The sequence below is a fragment of the Rhodnius prolixus genome, unplaced genomic scaffold (genome assembly GCF_049639745.1).
Source record: "Rhodnius prolixus isolate KJV_2025 unplaced genomic scaffold, Rpr scaffold_11, whole genome shotgun sequence".
Taxonomy (NCBI): domain Eukaryota; kingdom Metazoa; phylum Arthropoda; class Insecta; order Hemiptera; family Reduviidae; genus Rhodnius; species Rhodnius prolixus.
Window position 1 is genome coordinate 17,310,274 of NW_027411625.1, and position 17,625 is coordinate 17,327,898.

At 36.8% G+C, this 17,625-nt stretch overlaps 1 protein-coding gene across 6 annotated transcripts; it reads left to right on the forward strand.

Moving 5' to 3' along the window:
- The first annotated feature begins 45 nt into the window (after positions 1 to 45).
- On the forward strand, positions 46 to 17,625 carry LOC141459275 (pleckstrin homology domain-containing family J member 1-like). Of its 6 annotated transcripts, none has more exons than XM_074138138.1 (6): positions 46 to 205; positions 5,548 to 5,750; positions 6,611 to 6,696; positions 7,438 to 7,604; positions 11,023 to 11,083; positions 17,390 to 17,625. In XM_074138138.1, the coding sequence occupies exons 2-6, from the start codon at positions 5,639 to 5,641 to the stop codon at positions 17,495 to 17,497; spliced, it is 534 nt and encodes a 177-aa protein (XP_073994239.1). In that variant the 5' UTR covers positions 46 to 205; positions 5,548 to 5,638; the 3' UTR covers positions 17,498 to 17,625. The 6 variants fall into 6 exon arrangements, with proteins under 6 accessions (XP_073994239.1, XP_073994235.1, XP_073994240.1 ...); XM_074138134.1 differs by having other exon boundaries at positions 12,868 to 17,444; XM_074138139.1 differs by lacking the exon at positions 17,390 to 17,625 and adding an exon at positions 11,227 to 12,509.

Sequence of the window (17,625 nt, forward strand, 5' to 3'; positions counted from 1 at the left end):
TGAAAAAAATAATAATTCAATTTTTTATTAATTATTATTTTAATATGTAAAAATTCTTTTAGCAATCAGGTTATAAATATGGAATCCTTGTTACATTCGATGTATTCTGTTCGCTACTACTTTATCAGCGTGGGCTAAGCACCTGTCCGTGTGTAGTTGAATTAATGTACGATTTATGACAGTCTGAATAAAAAAATGCAATTTAGTAAGTCGAAAAAATTATTAATTTTTTTAATAACTATTTAATGATAGCTTCAAGTTTTTTAAAATATTTGATGTGATTATCCTTAGGAATATTGAGGAGTGGCCCAAAATTTTGTAGACATATTTCTTTTTTACCGACGTTTCGGCAAATTTATTGTGTTCTTCAGGAAAATATAAACGAAAGCCGAAACGTCGGTAAAAAAAATTTGTCTGCAAAATTTTTGACTGCTTCTTAATATTTCCAAGGATAATCTTATCAACGTTCGATCAAACCATCATTGTATGTGATAATTCTACATATTTTATTTTTGTTGTGTAACCATTCGTTAGTGTAATGTACGGCTATCTTTTTCAGGTTCAGTTAGTAGTAGTAGTAAGTTTTATAACAATATACAGAAATAAATTGAATTTAAATAAAATCATTTGATTACAACATATAAATTTTGGTCAAGTGTTACCTTTTGTTAAATTTTTGGTTTTAATAGAGAATATACTCCTTTTTTTGTTGAAAAATAATAATAACAAAACAACCAGTAGGCCATTCTGAATAAATATATGTACTTACTTATTAAGAGAAAATAATACTAAATAACAATACTCTTTGAAAATAAATAATTGTACTATTTTCACTTAACAGATTAAAATAAAATATACTTTCATTTAACTTGTTTTTTGTGTTTCGTTCGTAATATCCGTGGTGAAAGTTGATATATTTTTTTGGAAAAGGTATATTAAATTAGTTTAATTTGTCCATTTATTTTGATATTCTTTAGTGCTTTCATATAATATTCTTAAACAGTTATAATTATAAGTGGCTATAAAACCTGACAAAAGAGCCTTAGGCGGACCTAGGAGCAGGGGTTTAAGGAATTCTTCCAGTGATAGTTTGGATTGGGCTAAGAGAAGGGAAATCTGTAAGGTTAGAGATGCATCGAGAAAAATTTAAGTCCACACGGTATGAGGTAGAGGGTTTTGACTAGCGTAGGGTTTCCATCCCCACTGATGATTAATTTTAATTATAATAATGGGCCTTCCTCCAACAAGGGACTGTGTGCATTCAGTCCTTCAATTGACTTGACAGAATGCCTTGATTGCTGCCTGAATATTGAAGAAAAAACAATCTTTCTTTTAGATCTAGCTTTGATACATTCTTGGCTATTCTCTGCTATTTAATTCTTAATAATTCTTCTTTTGTGACGATTCCGTCTTTGAAACTGTTTGGCTTCTCAGTAACTTCATTTTTGTAAACCACCTGCCCTGTGGGTTCCGATTCAGAATATTTGATTCTCAACTATTAAATTTAGTTACTATAGTAAGGTAATGGCGCTTCCACCTTCCGTGAAATTCCGTTGGCTGTTTAGGCAGAGAGCGGAGGTTTTGCTGTTGTCTAGATTCTTCTGATTAATGTAAGTGATACTGATATATTACCATATGTCCCTTTTCGGTCCAGAAGGATCAATTTATTTTTTTGTCGCCCAGCCCTGGCCTCCCTTTATCCTCGGTATGTGGATAGTCGCGTCGTTACTAGTCCATTTTTTATCAATCTGAAACCTCTGTCTAAAATTCATTTTATTTTCTAAGCAGGCGTAGGTTCTTAGGACCCATATCATTAAAATAAATTCATTCCTTGACTTTAAGCTATCTTGGTGCATTTTCTCATCAGATCCCCCCCCCCCCCATTACTGGCTTTACTATTGTTTAGTATTTCTGGTAGATACTTAATTTTGTTTTCAATATAATAATTATCTCATCATATCCCAATTTTTTATTCGTAAAAAAATACGTATTATTTTTTTCTTTTGATGTTCTTCTGTGCGCTTATACATTTATGTTTAATGAATATGTAGTTTTCGTGACCGCAAATTGTTAAACTTAGAATGGAAGATTTGCGAGGAATCGGTCAAATAAAACAACTCGTCTTTTTGTCGACGTTTCGACAAAAAAACTTCAGGGCCTGAAGAGGTCAATATATTTGTCGAAACGATGGCAAAAAGACGAGTTGTTTTATTTGACCGATTCCTCGCAAATCTTCCATCCTAAGTTTATGTTTAATGTAGTAATATGTGTAAGTTATATACTACATTTTGAAATAGTGGTTTAGTAGATTTAATATTACAGTTTTATGATAATTATATTACTACTTTTTAACATTTCAGTGTGTATAGCCTCAACATTTTTTTTTGTTTCCCCTCTTTTTGTGGTACTTACTCTTATGTGTAATCTTTTTCTTTACATAGTTAATTGTATAATTTTATCAACTCCTGCAGTCGTCATTAAACTATGTTGTACCTATATGTGTTTGTTTTGCTTTTGTATTTGTATATTAAACGTTGAAATCTTTTTTTGAACTGCTTGTTTAAGTGGAGGTTTTGCTATTGACTAGATTCTTCTGATCTCAATTTAGAATCTCTTGGGTTTTTAGCTAGTTAATTTTCTACAATTCTCCTGATTCCGTTTTAGAAACTATCTTGTTTCTCTATTATTTATTTAATTTTTTGCCTCCTTCTGTATGATTTCACTTTTAATTTCTTTGGCTCTAAAACTATTCAATTTCTTATTCAACCTTCCTAGTTATAGAAGCAGTGATGGCATCCTACCGGTTCTCGCGAACCGTTTTTTAAAATTGTGATACCTTAGGGAACCAGTTATTAAAAATGAATGAATTACTCTGACTCCAGTTTTGAATCGTGCGCCATGCCCTTCAGTGTTGCAACTGTAGACTGCCTAAGTGGGGAGCCGTACAGAATTGCAACCGCGCCATCATCTGTGTCACTAGTGATAGGCAGAACGAGTCCACGTTTGGAGTCGTTGGATTTGAATCAGTTCCAGGGTTGGAATCGATTCCAACAACTCGTTCACTGATTCCAGTCTGTACTTACCCTATGCATTAGTACAAATGTCACGCGTTGTAATTAAATAAATCATTAAAAGTTAGCTTTTCCAGTTAATAACAAAACTATATTTCTTCAACACACATTAAGTAGTTCCCTAATTTCCAATTGCTCTGATAAATATAAAATTAACAACGTAACCAAATATTAACAAAAATAGGCTAGTCAAATATAAAAATTAAAGCAACTGCAGTTTTGTCGTTATCTAGCTTGACCACTGGAGTTAACTTGATTCAAGAAGAAAAACGGAAATGGGTAGGAAATTATTCCCATAAAAAAAAATTATAACCCTTCAAACAAAATGATAATTACTCATAAAGAAAGAAATATTTATTTACTATGAATTGAATATCAAGCTTTTAAAATATCTTATTATTTTACAAAAAGAAAAAGCTGTGTGCCAAATCTTTAACTTAGCTGCTGGACGCTCTTTCTCTTATCTTCATTGGCGAAAGTTAAATCGTGTACATGTCACAACGACGATCAAAGTAATACTGAGTTAAAAAATAGTATTACCTAACTGGTTTACTTACTGCTGTATCCCTCCCACTCTATCACCTATTTCACAAACATTCGTCGATTGGAAATAGGTTTTAGTTAAATATTCGTTTCATTTGAAAACAAAAAACATTATAACGCTTTCTCAAGATGTTTTTAATTTTTAAAAATTTGTTTTTGTCTGTTACTCTATATTTAGAGTAATTGAAATACGAAGAATTTCAAATAAAATATAATATACAAACACAAATGATCTAGAATGCAGGTGGAATCAGTCGTCGTTGCCATGGCAATGGAACCGTTTAACAACTCCGGTTCCAGCTCCAGCATTTTCTATTGGCTAGATTCAGTGAACGAAAAAATGAAACGAGTCCGGTTTCAAAAGGATTTAAATCACTCCGGATTTAACTCCACCAATTCCAGTGGATTTAACCAATGAAATTGCTGGTGTTGGGCCGGAGTCGTTAAACGGTTCCATTACCATGGTAACGACGACTGACTCCACCTGCACTCTAGATCATTCTGTGTTTGTATATTATATTTTATTTGAAATTCTTCGTATTTTATAAGAGTAATGGATAAAAACAAATTTTTAAAAATTAAAAACATCTTGAGAAAGCGTTATAATGTTTTTTGTTTTCAAATGAAACGAATATTTAACTAAAACCTATTTCCAATCGACGAATGTTTGTGAAATAGGTGATAGAGTGGGAGGGATACAGCAGTAAGTAAACCAGTTAGGTAATACTATTTTTTAGCTCAGTATTACTTTGATCGTCGTAATAACACGATTTAACTTTCGCCAATAAAGATAAGAGAAAAAGGCGTCCAGCCGTTAAGTTAAAGATTTTAACTTAGTTAAATTTTACAGCATTTTCTTTATGTAAAATAAAATATATTAAATAATAAGTAAAGTAACTACAGCATTGCTTTTTAATTAATGAGATGGGTGTGCCTGGTGTTTCTTTGCAAGTTTCGCTATATTGGGTACGAAATTATTTTTCCTTCGACTCCATGTCTTAGATCGACCCCTACTTTTGTTTAGAAATTAACAAAATAATAAAATGAATATTATTTTAGAATTGATATTCTAAAAAAACCTTGGAATTTATTTTATTCTTCAAGCATCAGTATTTAAGCTCGCCAGGTTTTGTATTTTGGTGTGGATTCCTCTTACAAGTTGGAATGTGTCAGTGAACTTCTACATAGTAGCCTCAAGTCAGTTTTATTTTAGTGTAAACGACTACAGTATTAATTATTTTCATTTTAATTTGCCTCAATTTTTTGGGGCGGGGCGGAATCACTTTTTTTAAAAATAGGGATTTGAATCAACTCGTTCCACTATCGGACTCGTTCCACTGGAACGAGTCCGCTCTAATAGCCCATCACTATGTGTCACAATAGTGTAGACTGCAGAGGTAGTAGTTAGAGCGAAAGTACAACGGATAAAAAAACAATGGAATATCCCTGGGTTATAAATATATTTTGTAAATACAATAAAATACATAAATAAACTTTATGTAAAACTGTAATATATTATGTATAATGTTAACCTTGCAATATTAATACCTGTATGCCTACGATTAATAAATAAATATATAAAATTTTGTAAAAATCTAGGGATTTTTTTTTTCGTTGAACTTTTAACGTAGAGCGCACGTCGGCACGTACAGGTTATTTATGTTTTCGACATATTATTTATCTTTCGCTATTTATTTTTTATTTATTTTATGAAATGGAAGAAGGTAAGTGATTTATTTTCACTCTTAAAAATAAAGAATAGGTAATCCTAGATATCACTTGAGTTCATGGAACCTTTTCCAAAACATTTAGGATGTCATCACTTTATAGTAGTTTTAAAATCTCCTTCGTTTCTCAGATATTTATTTTATTTTAAATCTGATTCTTACTTATAACTAATTCTGTAACTAATATTATATAATGTGTTTGACAGGATCCGATCATTACCTGTGATGTGAGCACGTATTATTTATTATATGATTGAAACATCAGTTTAATCAAGAAATAAATTAAACCAAAAAACAATGAGATTTAACGAGCGTCAGATGATTTTAGTAAGTCATCAAAAAGCAGATTTTGAAGACAGATTGAATTATAAAAAAGTGACTATTGTTTTGGGTAATTCACAAAATAAAGGTAAGGCAGCCTTTTTTTATTCATGAAATTTATTTTGGTTTAGAATTTTTTTGTATTAACATTATGTTTTAAGTTTTATAAAAGTATGTGCGTTTTAGCGTCTGTTTTTCATTTTAAAGCTAATTTTGTGTGAATTAATATAACAAATAGACACCCGACTTCAGTTTCCTAAAATACTCAGCGTTCAGATAAGCCGAAAATAATCTGGAAAAAAGTTCTCCACAGTTATCCTAATGTAGTTGAAAGCTAAACTTAATCTCCTCACTGATGACCGATTGAGTGCCGGATGATTAAGTCTTATTTGTTATATTGTCAACGTTACAATATCAAACTACTTCTCTTAAATTGTTTTACCAACGTTGACAAAATTGGAAACAACAGGTCTTTTTTTTGTGCACTCCAGCCACAATGTTCTATTGTATCTACTGCTGCCAGATACTACAGCTTCAGACATCTAAGGAATCTCAGAATTGTTTAAGGTTTTAGGGACGTTATGACCTCAAGCTTCAGCTAACAAACGTAGGGCATTCTAGAAACTGCGGGGAGCTGGAAATCAGAGACAACCCTAGCATCACTAGAGCCCTTTCCTCCAACGCTTACCCTAAGATGTAATATTTTCCTTCATCACCAGTACCTGGAAACTACCCAGGCTCTATAGGGAAGTTCTGTAAAGAAAGAGCCGGCAGTCAAAGATAACCACTTCAACCAAAAGAACCCTCCCTGCCAATTTCTGGGCCTTCAGCGAATGAAATAAACTCGAGAATGCTTTTTAGCATAAGAAAGACGCACAGACTTTTACGTCGTCAGTTTACCTACAATTTTTTTTTCTTTCTTTTTTTTTTTTTTACTTCGCGTTTTAGGTTTTAAGGAGCTCTGGTTCAAGTTAATATACAATCTATTATTTTATTTCAAATTTAATGAATTTGGTCAAATTGATCTCACGCAGGTAAAAATTTTTTTTTCAAGATATTCCTATATTTTGCTTTTTATCATTCTTTTATTAATGGTTAAAGAAAGTTTGTATGTACGAAATTGTTTTCAACTTTTGAATATGAGTTTTGAGAAACTAATTCAAAAAAGTGTTTTTTTTTGTAAGAAAATGTTTTTTATGAGTCTGTGAAAAAACAAAACCACAGTAGGCTTAGGTGTAATATTACGATTACGAATGGGTACCTCCATGGGATTCGAAGTAAATTAGCGATTCAAATTCTTTAACAAGTATTAGCGCTATACTGAAAAAAATTCACACTTTAGACTTCAGGTAAAGGTATCTAATTTTTTTTTCTTTAAACTTCCTGTACACAGATCTATAACTTCTTTTTAAAAAAAAAAAAGTCCAAAAAAATAAATTTTAGGGGTTTCTGGGAAAGGGGCGTCATTTCAGTTTATTTTATGGTTCTAATATGTTTAATTTATGATCGACAATCAGATTTGCTGTGAAAGTTATGAGTTTGAAAAAGCACCTGGTGATTTTTCTTGGTGACTTCTCCATAGAATCCCTTTAAATTTGATTAATCACGTAGGTTCATTTTAGTCTATCGCTTTTATTTAAAACATTCTACCATATAAAGTAATGTTAGAAGTGTTTGGAAGAAAGCTGATGTTAGTTGTTGATTTGTAAGTTGGACTTTGAAAATGGCATTTAAGAGAAAGTCGTGTGAGTGTTTCAAACCAGATTTTTTTTCAGCCCACTGGTATGATTGTACTTGAAAATTCTTTGGTTCAGTATGAAGAAGATAGTGAAACTCCATTTGCCTTCTCCATCATATTCCAAGGCGATCCGAAAAAGCACTTATTTGCTGCTAGAAGTGAAGATACTGTACGAAAATGGATGGTGGCCTTAAAAAAAGCATCGTAAGTATATATGATGTGGATTTTTATTGCATTAGTATAATTGTGGACTTATTGAGGTGAGAAGCTAAACTGTCGCAGGCTTCAATGTGGAGCCTAGAAACTGTTTGTAGCACTAAGTTTGTTAGTTGGTTGGCATGATTCTGGGACTTTTTTCTGTAATGTCACTTTCCTTCTTTAGCAATTGTCAAATAAAGCTCTCCCTTATAATGTCCATCTTTTTCATTACTAACGCTACAGTGGGCTAGGAAGAGGGCATTTAATTATACTTCGAGTGTTTTGAGAGATCAAGCTGTACGCTTTCCTAAGCTCATCAAGGCTAGGATTTGCTACACATCGATTCATCGGAGAAGGAAACCTCCATGTTTATATTCTCTTATAATAGCTTTATTTTTATTTATATTATTTTATTTTAGTTTTTAATTTTTATAATTTTTTAAATATTTATTTAAATTATTTTATTTTTTAAAGTTATTATAGTTTCTAATAACTTTTACGATATAGTAGTAGTTATAGATTGTCCTTCACGATTCAGCTAAAAATAATTTGAAATAAAACAATGGTTAACCACAAAATCATAGAACAAGATGAACTTGTTTTTTCTTTCTCAGCTAAAACATACAGTCAAACCTTTTTTGTGCGGACTTTATTCATGCGATTTTTTTCGTGCGATTTATTATTTTATGCAATCTTTTTTTGGTGCGATATATGAATAAGTATCGAGATTCTAAATATTGCATTAGCCAATTTCATTAGACATGCTCCAATGTTTAGACCACGCTACTCAAACTACTTTAATTGCTCAAGTAAAACAACACACATTAAATTCGTGCTGGAAAGCCTGAAAGTGTCATCAATAAGAATGTAACCGCCACGTTATCATCAGAACTCGTTGTGCTAGCACATAACATCTGCGGAGAAGGTTTTGGCACGTTCAGCAAAAATAAATTTATCGAAATGATTAAGGAGAAACCATAAATGATAATGAAATTATCAATAACTTATCAGATCATGAAGACGGACAAGAAGAACAGGTTTCTATGACAGCGGCTAAAAAATATAAATGGATCCACCTTTACAGCAGATTGGAAAGCATTTTCTTAATGTAAATAACAATTCCGAAAGATGTTTAAAATTCTAAAAATAGCTTCGATCGTGTATATATGGCTATCGCGACGTTTACAAGCAGCTGATCAAACGACCGTCGTCGCAGTAACTTGTCACCCGCCACATGGCAACAAGAAATAAATCAACTCTAATATCTTCAAGTGATGTATGCTATTACGAACCAGTTCATACGACGAGTAGTATTGAATTATGTACATTTGGAAAATTCCTCCATGTTTAAAAAAAAGAAATTTTTTGTTGAAATGTTAACATGGTGATTTAATTATTTATTTTGTTTGGAAAGCACTTACTCGCTATTTTTGTAAAGTTTTGTCATATTTTCTGAATGAGACTTCTTTTTATGCGGTCCCTCTCTACAGCACAAAAATCAGGTTTTACTGTATTTAATATTCTTACTGCAAATTAATTTATTCCGACATTCTCCCACCTTGGTTAACAGAATTAAGTTAAAGTACAAACAACGCAGAGATGATCTTGTTTTCTAAGGGTGACAGTCTTCGCCTGGCACTGCTCTAAGATTCTGTGGTTCTACCTGAAACTGTCTTGCTTTTACATTTGCTTTTTATCTTCTCTGGCTACCAGAAGAGTATACTTATATCCTTTACACTGGACCTAAAGAACCTCGGTAGCCGTCCGCAAACGAATAAATTTGGATAAGTGATCCTTTCCCAGAGGAAGTTCAATTATTTTGGCTAATGAACGGCCACTCTAACTTTTCTAAATTGCCCTTACCTATCAGTCCCGTCTTGACTCGTACTCTTTGTTTCCCGTAAGTCTCAGATGTCCAAAATAATCACATTGTAATTTATCCTCAGTCGTTTAATGCTGTTGCCAGCAACTCTAGCCGCTAGGTTTGGCAAGATTATGAGCACGAGCGAATTTGTATAAACACCTTACTGTTTTATAACAAGCGAAGCCATTGTTTTATATCTCCATTAAATTTTTATTTCTCCAACGTGATATGTTTCAATTTTCCAATATAAATCCTTTTCTTAATTAGAGCCTATCACACTAGGCTCATTGATTTCTCTTGGCAACTGAGCTCCAGATCTTCCATCGCCACTACCGTAAACTCGAAGTTAATTCTGTAACCATTAGCAAAACCTGCCCCATTTTCTAGATCAGTTTAATCATATTACCCGAATAAAGATCGGGAAATATAAATGTAATCATTAGGGCTAGAAAAGTAGTAGAGTGAGAGGAGGGGAGAATAGTTTTTTCCCATTGTAAAACGAATATTTATATATATATTGAATAGAGATCTTTGAGATCTGCCGAAGGCCCGAAGTTCGTGGGGGAAAACAAATTTAAAAAAAAAGAAACTAGAGTGTGCGGTGGCAGAGGGGTGAAAGAGAGCAGTGTAGAATGTCGGTCAAGCAAGAAGGGACTTATACTACTCACGGCTGTAGGCCGGATTTTTCATTTCTACACCAAAGGAAGATAGACGAATACAACCCTGCCAATACAACTACTTGAAGAGGATATCCAAGTAGTTTACCTCAATTGGGATTTAGGGATATCGCCGGCAGCGTGGAGAGCCCGAAGAAGTGGCACATTTTCACTATGTTTCCTAGAAAGAGGTAATCGCACAGGTATTCTACAAGAAATTATTTCATGCGTACGCAGTTGGCCAAAATAAGATCTGAAATTTGTTTGAGACTTGTTAGTGGAATATTTTTTAAGCCAAAGAATTTTTTATTTTTATTTATTTATTTTATTATTATTTTATTTTATTTATTTATTTTATTATTATTTTATTTTATTTATTTATTTATTTTTAGCTACTCCCTCTCTTTCATTTTTTTCCTTTTCTCGCTTACTTTTTTTGTTGAATTTTTTTTTTTTTTTTGTACGAATACTGTTAGTAATAAATAATTTGTTTTACTTTTCTTATATTTGCTTTTATTTACTGTTGGTTTGCTGTTAACACCATCTCATTTTACCCTGTTCTTTTTTAACAGCGTGGTGCTCAACCGTTTGTTTAGTCATTTAATTTATTTATCTACATATATCCCCTTTTGATTCTTTAAATTCTTTTTCTTTTTTTTTTGCGATTGTTGTCCCATAAGCAGTCCACCCCTTCTCCTCTTAGCTGAGCCGGTCCTTAATTATTGCCGCTACATGTTAGGGGGTAATAATCAGCCTACTCAATCTCTTATTCACATATGTATATTATTCTTCAAGTAAAAAAAAAGTGGGCAACAAACTCATATGTCGAGCTTAGTTTTTTTTTTTGCTAAGGTATTATATCAACAACTCAAGGATTTCTTATTGAAAAATGTCTTTCTTACAGATGTGAACAGTTAAAGAAAGAAGTACAACTATTAGAAGAAGCTATTTCGCAGAAGAAAAAGGTAAAAAATGCCTTATTATCTGACAGCTGACCAGGGTTTTTGTATCTTCGTGTTCAGCTATTAAAAATATAATTCAATTGAAAAAGAGTAATTAATAATATGTACTCGACAATCGATTAATGTAAAGCTTGTTTATATTTCAGTTCGTATTGGTTTCCTTGCTCCTGCTCGTGTATCAATGGAATGAAAATTTTTGCTATAATTATTAAGCTTGAAGAAAATCGGTTTCCATAATTGCAAATGTAAATGGTTCCCCCTCCCTTGTTTTAGGGTTTACAATTAAAAACCTGGTCGAACTTTAAACTCTTTAATTGAACTAAATGCAGACTGGCCATTATAACTATAACTGAAATAACTTCTAATAAATGATAGTACAATCCCTTAACTGAACGATGAATCCAATAACTTCTACGAGGGGCACTATTTATATTTTGAGCCTAATAATAAAAAAACAGTAATTTGCCATTGAAAATGACTTTATTGTTTTTCAAAATATTCTCCTTTATGATCTATACACTTCTGCATGCGTTCGAACCACTTGTCAAAGCATTTTTTCCATTCCGCTTGAGACACCTCCAAAACATGGTTTTTGAATGCATCAACGGCTTCTTCTGCCGACGAAAATCGTTGTCCACGTAATTTATTCTTGACGTTCGGAAACAAAAAGAAGTCATTTGGTACCAAATCAGGACTGTACAGCGGATGACCCATTAATTCGATTTTTTAAGTGCTCAAATAGTCGGTTGTTAGGCGAGATGTGTGACAGCTGGCATTGTCTTGATGAAGAATGATCCGACGGCGCTTGTTTATTTTCCTTATTTCATCGAAGACTTCCGGCAAACAATGGTTGTGTACCATTCAGAATTGACAGTTCTACGTTCCTCTAAAGGCACTGTTGCCACATGACCAGTTTTTCCGAAAAAACAGGCGACCATTTGTTTCGAAGTGCTTCGAGCGCGAACAACTTTTGTTGGATTTGGTTCATCTTGAAACACCCATACAGTCGACTGCTGTTTAGTTTCCGGCTCATACGCATATATCCATGATTCGTCACCTGTTACAATTTTATACATGTCTTTTGAAGCACCGCCATTGTATTTCTTAAGCATTTGTTTGCACCAATCGACACGAGCATCTTTTTGAGATTTTGTCAGATTATGTGGGATCAAACGAGAACAAACCATTTTCACGGCTAAATGATCATGCAATATTTTATATATGCTGGTGGAACTAATGCCTAAGGTTGCCTCAATCTCACAGTATGTCACATGACGATCTTGCATTATTAGTTTTTGCACAGCATCAATGTTTTCTGACACAACAACTGATTTTGGAGGACCTTCACGACTTTCGTCGGTGAGCGAATGACGACCACGATTGAATTCGTTATACCAGCGTTTCACAGTGGCAAAGGATGGGGCTTTATCGCCAAAAGTGGAAGTAAGTTGATCGATCACTCCTGTCTTGCTAATCCACGTCGAAAGTCGTAATAAATCATTGCACGAAAATGTTCACGAGTTAATTCCATTTTTTCGCTGAGACACAATTTTCAGGTGACTGTAAACAACACAAATCGCGATCAAATAACAAAACGTTCTGAAGAAGGTTATGGTCAAAAATGTCAAACCTTGAAGTGGAAACGTCAGATAGCACCTGACAACACTCAGTGTTGCCAAGGCTCAAAACATAAGGAGTGCCCCTCGTAAATGATAATGTAATCCTTTAACTAAAGAATAAATCAAATAACTACTAATAAATGATAAGGTATAATTATATTTTATCAGATTACTAATGAAAACTCTACACCCAGGCTTCCTACCGTCCATTCTTGGCAGCTACCGTTTCTTCCAGATGCTCCTGCGCTCCATGAAACTGATCCGTTGACACCGCTAAGGGTCCTTCTTCCTTTATCATGGGTAGCGACGGTAAGTGTACAGTGACACGTTGCCCCAGCACGGCGTTGGTAGAGCCTCGACTATTTGGGAGCAGACGATAGTGTGGTGTCTGTAAGGTGCATCCTCTTCCCGCTTTAATATAGCCCTCTCCATGCAGGACCTCTTCTGTTACGGCGACCCTTGAGGCTGTCCGGCACTGTGAGATGATCCTTGTGGGCTCATGAAGGCTGAATATCCAAGAATCATTTGCTGCATCCCAATACCAAATGGGCCTGGGCTGCGACGTAAGCACCACCTGTCTACAACCCGTTTCCTTGGTAGGCATCTCCCCCTCTCTGCAACGTAGTCAGGCAGGATGTTTGGTGCCTCGTGTTGAGGGGAAAAGTTATCGAGCAAACCCGTAGGGTTCCTTGTCCTTGCTGATGGGAGATTAGTTGCATCAGGCTCCAACATCATGGTTAACGACTAGGAGAGCTGCAGTAGCTGGTACAGCGAGAGCGTCGACCAAATGATGGAAGATGTCTACTCGTCCCGGTCACCAACCTTCTAATCCCGACGCAGGGCACCTTTAACGGTATTAATGAATTTCCTAGCTTCCTACGAATCCTTGACAGTATGCGTGGTGTTCATGTCTACCAGGTCTTTAATGAACCCCATTAACCCTTCCTTTTCCAGCACTGTTTCCCAATTCCTCCATCAAGATCTTCAAAGTTTAAGTTGATCCAGATTTTGGTACCCTGGCCCGTAGGCCCATCGGGTGTTTCCCTGCCTTCACTCTAACTGGGGATTCAGGAGCCCACGTTTTATCCTTGGAATCCTCCGGTTCTTCAAACGATGCCGAATCTCCCGAATCCCGTGCAGCACTCTCTTGGGAGCCCCCGAGCTCTCCTCGGTCCTCGCCGGCGATCTCCCATTCTCCCTCCGGCCAACTGTCGGAATTTTCTCCTTCTTCGCCGCCATTATCTTGGGTGCCCTTAACGTCGACTTCTCCGCGTTCCGCCCTCCTCCTGCTGAGGTAACGGAAGCCAACTCTGACTTGCATCAAGTTCTTCGCGCCTTGTTTCCTTCCCGATTGAACTATCTATCGCCCCCGGAGATCCGGAGTTGTGACTCGATGATCCCGGTCTCACGCTCTCTTCAACATTCTCATTGCGCGTTTGGATAACCGCCTCAACATCCTCTGTTTCGCTCCCATTTGGGAAGTCTTGCTTTTCCGGCGTTCCGGAACTAGATTCCCCGATAGAGCCAGGCGATGTTCTCGGCACCATTTCCGCCACATCGCGCTCATCCCGTAACTGAATTACCGTATCTTCCTCCCCCTCACTATCGCCTGCAGCCCAGTTGGGGAGGTTCCCAACATGGGGAGAAGGCATGTTTCTCGTTCCGTGTGGTGTCCTTTGTCTCGTCAGAGATCGTCCATTCCGTGGGCCCGATGTCTTAGTACCGGGAGGTGGTTTCGGCAAGGTGTCTCTCCCGAAGGCTAGTTTTAAACGATTTATGTGGACTGTAACTGCTTCTCCCCCCTTCCGCTCAATGACATAGTTCACGGGAAAAATACATTCCACTACCCGGAATGGGCCTATCCACGGGCGGTAGAACTTACGTGCATGTCCACTTGGCACCGCTGGAACATGTAGATAAACCGAGTCTCCCACACGAAGTCTTTTTCTTTTTCCCTTGGTCGTGATACTTGGTTCGTTTCTGGCGACTCTCGCTATCCCTCTGTGCTACTGTATCATAGGCATCCTCCAAACGGGCCCTCAGTTTCTCTATTTGATCAGCCACGCTCCCGCTGGTAGGTTCGGGAGTGCCTATGTGCTCTACGGGATGCGGCACTTCTCGCCCAAATAACAAATAATTAGGAGAATACCCTGTGGAGGAACGAGGGATCGCACTACATATGGTAACCACATATCCCAATCCTTTCCGTCGCGTTTGATGTAATGGGTAATCGATTCCACAAGAGTACGGTGGAATCTTTCAACCATTCCATTGCACTCGGGTTGATATGCGGTCGTCTGCAATTTACTTATCCACAGGAGCTGACAGGCAGCTACGAATAGATCTGAAGTGAAATTACGGCCCTGGTCCGTAGGTAGGCGTTGTGGCGCACTATGCTTAAGGACAATGTGTTCGACGAATACCCTAGCAATCGCTTCCGCCGTTTGTTCCTGTAAGGGGACAGCCTCTGCATACCTGCTGAAGTGGTCTACAAAAGTTAGCAGATATTTATCGCCCGAATTAGTGGTAGGAAGTGGTCCCACGATGTCCAGGGACACCTGTTCAAAAGGCCGTTTAGCTTCATTGGGCTGCCCAAGAGGCGCCGTCAATTGCATGGGCGTCTTGCGTTCAGCGCACATCTGGCAACTTTTTACATACTTGATCACATCACGAACTAGCTGAGGCCAGTAGTAGAGACCTCTGATTCTGGAAATGGTGCGGCGTCTCCCCGGATGGCCAGCCCAAGGGGCATCATGCTCCAAGCCGAGCTCAGTTCCCCGAGGCATTTCCGGAATTAGCAGTCTTTTCTCCTCTACATCCCGCTTCAGGTGCCAGAGCCCCTCAGGGAAAATATATATTTCTTGTGACCTTGAGTTAATCATCCGTAGGTAGGCACCAAGGGTCCCTCTGTTGTTCCCTTTGCACGATTTCATAGCTTAAGGGCTCATATTTGGTCACTCCTCCAATGGCGCGGCTTAACGCGTCCGCATTAGTATGTTTACGCCCTGGTTTATGTTCAACGTTATACTCAAATTCGACTAGTCGTAACGCCCAACGAGTAAGACGGGAAGAGGGGTCTTTCAGGCTAAGCAGCCATTTTAGGGCAGCATGATCCGTAAAGAGTGTAAACTTGCGCCCAAGAAGATAGCAACGGAATTGCCGAGTAGCCCACACGACCGCCAATAATTCTTTCTCGGTGGTGCTATAATTCTTTTCGGCCGCATTTAATTGGCGGCTGGCATAGGCAATCGGCCGCTCAGTCCCATTTCTTATCTGCGATAAAACGGCTCCTGACGCTTCACTAGATGCGTCCGTTGCCAACAGAAATGGATCATTAAAATCAGGATATATTAGTACGGATTCAGAGCATAAGACTTCCCGCAGGGCATCAAAGACTTCTTGCTGTTCCGTACTCCATCTGAAGGTTTCTTCCTTTCTGATCAACTTAGTCAGCGGTAAGGCGTACCTGCACCCATAACTGATCGTCCCCATAGTTGTAGATGGCTCTCCCCACTCGCTTTCACAACCCTTTCTGGGGCTGTTCCATCGGCCCGACCAGGGAATGCCCTGGCCCTTCTTTCTTCGTGCTGGTAAACGCCGCCACTATGCGCTGGTATCTCAGTAACCTCCGCGGCGCGCCCAGCAGCATCGTTGCCATTGCCATCCCGAGGAGAATCCCGATCATCAGTGACGTTCTCATACCTAGCGTTCTTTCGAGTCGTAGGTATTCGGTTTAACCGGGATTTCAGTTTACTTTACTTGTCCTGCATGTTTCACTTTTTTACTTATCCTGGCCGAAGTATAAGTAAGTACACCCGCAACTGTTCTATTTTTCACCTCCAGTGTGGCTGTAGTGAAGTCAAAATAAAGGAAAGAGATTATTTTAAATGTATAGTCTACCATGACCTTTAATCTAGAGTCTCAGAGAATAAGACACAACGTTTTCGTGGTATCAGTATCAGTATATTCGTCTTATGTCCATTAATATAAAGAACAACGCCTATATTTGGTCTTGAGCTCCAGCTTGATTTGACTGGAGTTAGCGATCTTTCGACCAAGACACCCAGTCATGATGTAGAAAATTCTATTCAGCCCCTTGTAGTTCAACTTCTAAATCTAAACACCTTGTGGAAGCGGCTACGTTTGGGATTCTGCATTTCATTTCTATTAACCATAAAGCTTGATCAGGTTAGGCGTTTCAGTCTTAATGATTCCCTGTCTAAAAACAGCGTAACAAACTGCAGTGATTACAACAGAAAGCATTCTCATCGTTAAACCATCCTCTCCCAATTCCTGCGACTGACCCAAGCTTTTGCTTTAGGCAACATTTATAAAGTTAGTGGCAATTTAAAAATTCAAGTTCGCAGAAAATTACTTGTCCGGAAGTGGGAATATTTGTAAAGGTTTTCCTGATTTTCTCTAGTAATGGCTCCGGCAAGTTTCTTTATTTAGCTTATTGATAATTCTGTAAAGTTATAAATTAGCTTTATTGTAAGTGACTCTGGAAGAGGCAATTCATCTTCTTAAGTGTTGTTTTGTTTTAGAATAGTTAACTCACGCCTATAACATTGAGCAAATTAGTATTTATTAAAAAATTGAAAGTCATCAGAAAATTTTACACATTTATGAGAATGTAATTAAAGAATATCGAGAAGTGTTCACCAGAAATGTTAATGTTGTTTTGGAATAGAAGCTGGAGGGAAGACTGAACTTTGGACCGACTCTACACCCAGTTGGAAGCGAAACCGTAGAAAACGGAGGTACACAGACTGTCGTTGACGCTCTAATTAATTTCTGATTATAAATAACTAATTTTCGAATAATTGTATTTGTATGTACGGTTTTTGAGTAAATTCTTTTAAGGACAAATCATATGTTTGATTCAGTATAAATCAATTTGTTTGAAGTAAAAACATTTATTTGCCA

Excerpts from the sequence above, each read along its gene's own strand:
- LOC141459275 (XM_074138134.1), top strand. The coding sequence starts at position 5,639 with ATGAGATTTAACGAGCGTCAGATGATTTTAGTAAGTCATCAAAAAGCA. Across the intron at positions 6,697-7,437 it reads GTCAAATTGATCTCACGCAG|CCCACTGGTATGATTGTACT; the intron begins GTAAAAATTTTT and ends ATTTTTTTTCAG. Across the intron at positions 7,605-11,022 it reads GTGGCCTTAAAAAAAGCATC|ATGTGAACAGTTAAAGAAAG; the intron begins GTAAGTATATAT and ends TCTTTCTTACAG.